The sequence below is a fragment of the Octopus bimaculoides genome, chromosome 3 (genome assembly GCF_046866305.1).
Source record: "Octopus bimaculoides isolate indiv1 chromosome 3, ASM4686630v1, whole genome shotgun sequence".
In the NCBI taxonomy this organism is placed as follows: domain Eukaryota; kingdom Metazoa; phylum Mollusca; class Cephalopoda; order Octopoda; family Octopodidae; genus Octopus; species Octopus bimaculoides.
The window spans coordinates 10,970,235-10,975,234 of NC_142930.1; the positions used below are offsets into that span (position 1 = coordinate 10,970,235).

The 5,000-nt window shown below is 38.5% G+C and overlaps 1 protein-coding gene and 1 long non-coding RNA gene across 2 annotated transcripts in view; one reads left to right on the forward strand and one right to left on the reverse strand.

Moving 5' to 3' along the window:
• The window catches only part of LOC106873204 (sulfotransferase 1E1), a 30,162-nt gene extending 28,784 nt beyond the window's left edge, over positions 1–1,378 (forward strand). Inside the window, exon 5 of the mRNA XM_089348579.1 lies at positions 953–1,378. Coding sequence (XP_089204705.1) covers positions 953–1,059 — 107 coding nt within the window. The 3' untranslated portion in view covers positions 1,060–1,378. The remainder of the gene's footprint in view (positions 1–952) is intronic.
• The window catches only part of LOC149136451 (uncharacterized), a 102,390-nt gene that overhangs the window by 72,913 nt on the left and 24,477 nt on the right, over positions 1–5,000 (reverse strand). The window lies entirely within an intron of this gene.

Genomic DNA, 5,000 nt, shown 5'->3' on the forward strand with positions numbered 1-5,000 from the left:
TTACGAAACCGGTATGCTTTTGAATCTCTTTAACAATTCACATTAATGACTTTTATTACTTTTATTCGTACCTCAGTTCATCTTATTGTATATATCTATCGTTACTTTTCATAAAAAGCTTTTACTTTTTTGATTTCAAATGTGCATTTTCGCTCATTTTTCTTAATTTCCCCTTACATTTCCACGTGTAGTTTCTATTTTGTTTTTGTAACATATTTCTATTATATATATATGGAAAAGTAGTATATGCTGTAAGTGGTCAAAACCGCTTAGGACATTGTATATAAAAACAAACACGTAAACAAGTTCGATGGAAAAGAATGAATAATACCAGCAGTATCATTAAAGCATAGAGACATATCTGTTTGGGCAATTATGAATTAAGGTGGTTGGGGTAGTGGGTGGGAAATGGTCCCAAAACTTTATAAAATAGGAGTGTGAAATTAGTAGGCAAAGAAGGGAAATAATTCGTAGGATAAGAAATAGGGAGGGTGATATATATATATATATATATATATATATATATATATATATATATATATATATATATATATATATATATGTATGTATATATATATATATCTATATATCTATATCTATATGCGTGTGTGCGTGTGTTTGTGTGCGCGCGTATGTATGTGTGTGCGCGCGCGTGTGTATATGTGCGTGCGTGCGTGTGTGTTTTGATTAAATCGGAAACATGCTGCGATTCAAAAGGCTTTAGCATCAAAATAATCATACTATATGCCATGTATTGAGTACTTTTCATCATTTGTAAACGCAGACTTAGACCCATCTTTCACTCGTCTCTTACGTATGCACACACACACACCAAAACACAGAAGCACCCCCCCCCCCCCAAAATATAGAGACAAATACACACGTAATGATGCCATAATGTCTAATTAAACATTATATACTTATTTCTTTACTGTTTTCATACAATTTTTAGGTAAAGTCGATACATGGAAAAAATGGTTGACTGTTGAGCAAAGTGAGATAATGGATGCCAGGATCCAGTCAGAATTCACCGAACAAGGAATCACATTTAATTTTTAAAATGTTTATTGAAGTTGTACGTCTAAACTGAAGTTGTACGTCTAACAGTGTTTGATGTTGAATATTTTAAACATACATGAACCGTAATCAAATGCATGCATACCAAAAAAGTATGGCTATTTGTCAGTTTCATAATACGGAATGTCCGTGTGAACGACGTTTCCAGCTTCAAAAGCATTTTTTCTTTACAAATTTCCCTTTTGTTCTAACATAACCCAATAAACTTGAATAAAACTAGTGAAGTGTGTGGATTTTCTTTATCAAAACACCGTTCAACTTTCCTTTATCATTTACTATGAATAAAACTTTATGAAATGTTTTCCACATGTGCTATTTTTTAATATAAATAAATATTATATAAAGCAGACAAATTATATGAAATTATTCCGTAAACTTCACACAAAATATGACTAAACTGAATGAAACTTAATATCTCCTCCTCCTCCTGCTCCTCCTGTTTCCTCCCCTTGCTCCTCTCCTGCTCCACCTCAGCTCCTCCCCTGCTGCCCCTCTGCTCCTCCCCTGCTGCGCCTCCTCTTGCTCCTCTCCTGCTCCCCCTGCTCCTCCTCCTGCTCCTCCAGCTTCTACTGCGCCTCCTCTTGCTTCTCCTGCACCTCTTGCACCTGCTCCTGCACCTCTTGCCCCTGCTCCTGCGCCTCTAGCACCTGCGCCTCTAGCACCTGCGCCTCTAGCACCTGCGCCTCTAGCACCTGCGCCTCTAGCACCTGCGCCTGCTGCCTCTTCTTCTTCTTCTTCTTCTTCTTCTTCTTCTTCTTCTTCTTCTTCTTCTTCTTCTTCTTCTTCTTCTTCTTCTTCTTCTCTTTCTTCGGTCGATGTAATCGAGATGGCGAGGTCAACATGAATCCGGGCAACTATTTTGTTACGTACAGTATTTACAAACATTGTCTTGGTGCCTTCGGAATACTGATATGAGTTTGCTGAAGTAGACATAGATAGAAGAAATGGCAACACTGCGTGAATGGTAAGAAGACTTGTACATACCTACTGAGAAGAAAGCATTATCAACTGATCGTTTCTATGATATAAAATTTCCTCAACGAATGTAAAGTGTCTCCTTGAGTGCCATCTGGACTTCTCTGAATGTTGGAACCGAAAGGTCGAATGGATGAAAGTAGCTCATCAAAATTAGGTTTTGAGTATGAACGTACGTATATATGAAATGATAACAGATTTGATGTCAAAATACACAGAATTACAGGAAGACTGTCTCCTTGGAAAATTCCCGCAGAAATATTTATGAGAAATGTAATACTCATTCTGCTTTCATTTCTAAGTGTGAGGATTGTTCTCAGGTTTTGTGAGTCTCTCAATAGAAGCAACTAAGGTAGTATGCACGGTTGTGAAGTGTAGAGACTTCAGCAACCATAAGTGGGGAAATGAGTCGAATGCTTTCCTATAATCAAGTAGCACTGTCAAAGGTTCTGTCTGGATACAGTCTAGAGGACCTGATGCTATTTGCTCATGTCCACATATACGGGAAACCCAGTCGGTAACTGTCTTACTGTTGGAAACGTCTGAGCAGGCTTGCAAGACTTTTGCTTTTCTTTCTCCTGTCATTAGCTAGCCGCTCAAAATCCAAATGGCAAGAGACTTCTGATCCACCAATATCAAAGAGTAGGGTATTTCAAGTAGAGCTTCCAGATGTTTTCCAGAGGCTCGAAGAAATCTGATTGCCCTGCCACTGTAGGCATAGACCACTATCAGATGAAAAGCATTTCTTACACTTCTGTTCACGTCTAAGGCAACCGAATTACTGTCTGTGTTCAGAAACATCGATGTGAAATTGATGTTTTGCGTTTTTTTTCCAGTTGCTTTCCTTTTCTTACCTCTGCCCCCAACTCCTTATCATGCGAGGTTGTACGGTCGGAAAACCCTAACTCGGACAGGAGCAGAGGCATGTATTCTTGTTTGTGTGTGTCTGAAATTGTGCATGTAGGAGGAGGATGGATAAAGGAAGTGATGGTGATTATTTTATTATACTCATTATTTTCCGTCACCTCAGTTGCTACTGCAGCAGACGAATTATATGTTGTTGTTGTTGGTGCTGCTGCTGCTGCTGCCGTTTTTATATATACCAAGAAAAGGAAGTTATCTAGAATTTTGGATAATTCTTTATTAGCGCTTTCATCTCATTCATCGAGACTCCTCCTCCTTGCGGTTCACAGTCTTCCGTTTGTGTTGTTTGGATCTCATTGAAGAAGCTTTCATCCTGTTGATCAAAAAAGTCATCAACAACAAATATATCATGGTCACCGCGATGCTGATTCCCAGCCAAGTGTTTTTCATGTTCGGGAGCAGATGATAGTCAGATGGGAGCCAAATCAGGAGGATAGGGACGGTGATCGACCAGTCCAAAGCCACAGTCAACCACAGCAGTCATTGAAATCAAAGGCTTGTGTGCCGGAACATTGTCCTGATGAAACAAAATCTCCTTCGTCAGTTTTCCTGGGCGTCTGGTCTTGATAGCCTTTCGTAACTGCCTCAGCAAATTAGCATAGTAAACACAATGAAATAACCTGCAGATGAAACGACCTTGGCCTTCTATGGAACGGGTGAGAAGTGGTGTTTTCACAGCATGGATTATTTCTTTGTCTCTGGTCCAAAGTGATGAACCGAACAATCATCCTGGATTATAAAACGTTCAAGGAAACTAGCAGAGTCTTCCTCAAACAATGTCAGATTTTCCCATGATGTGATCAGCCCGATGTTCTTCTGATGAGACATCAGACGACGCGGCACCCACTGAATAATAACCTTCGTCATGCCAAGTTCATTGTGAAGAGTATTCTCAACTCTTTCACACAGGAACTTTTCAGCCCACCCTCGTATCTGTATTATTAAATCATTTGCAAAGTCAGCCATAACATACGGCTTGTGAGTGGGGAAAGAAGTTATACGACATAAATATGTGCCTAGAAATATAAATGAAAGAAAACAAAGGTACTTAAAGATATGTAGGAACCACCACCTACCAATGATCGACGTAGACCAAAACCTCTATCATTTTGAACGAAAGGAAGTGTCAGTGTCTACTGAAATTTCCTCGCAGATTTGAAGAGTTGGTTCTCGCAGCTGTATCAGTTTGACGACTTAAACTCAACATTCACCAAATATACTAGAAGACAGCACATCTCTTAGTGAATATGTGTAAATCATACCATAGTAAAACACGAAGAAAAACGTAACATTTCCAAGAAAAACGTAAACAAAAAACAACAAACCCAGACCGTAGGTATGTATAATTATGTACCAAAAGTACCAATCCAGAACACCACAGACAAACATAAGAATGAGAAGGAAGTTGAAACAAATCTAAAACCTGGAAACAGTGAAGGGGAACCTAATGATTATGATACTATAAAAATGTGAATAATCAAAGAACTGAAAACCACAGATCTCAGAATGGACCACAGATTATACCTCCCAAAAATCAAAATAGACAATAAAACAACATCAATAAGAAATAGCATAAACCTGGCCGTCACGGAACTAATAGCCACAGAAACAAATGGCATTATCACTGAGCTAAATGACATGATATATGCAGCAGCCACTGCAGCCACAAAAGAAGCAGGATACTCCCTCAAACCCATCCAAACAGGAGTTCCACCACCCAAGCAAACCCTCTAGATAAATAATATCCAAAAAAATTTTTAAAAAGAGAAAAGATCTGTCGAATTTTAACGAAATTAGTAGACAAGCAACATTACTAAGTAACAAGAAGAAAACAAAGAGACTGTGCAAATACAACATTACAGAAAAAGATTTACCTGAGGTAAAAGAAAAGCTAAAGCAAGATATCCTTGCCAAAGCACAAAGGATCCACCGGTATGAGAAACGCCAACGTTTCTTTGAACAAAACAAACAGTTAAACTCCAACCCCCAAAAATTCTACCAAGAACTTGGCAAAAATAAAATAG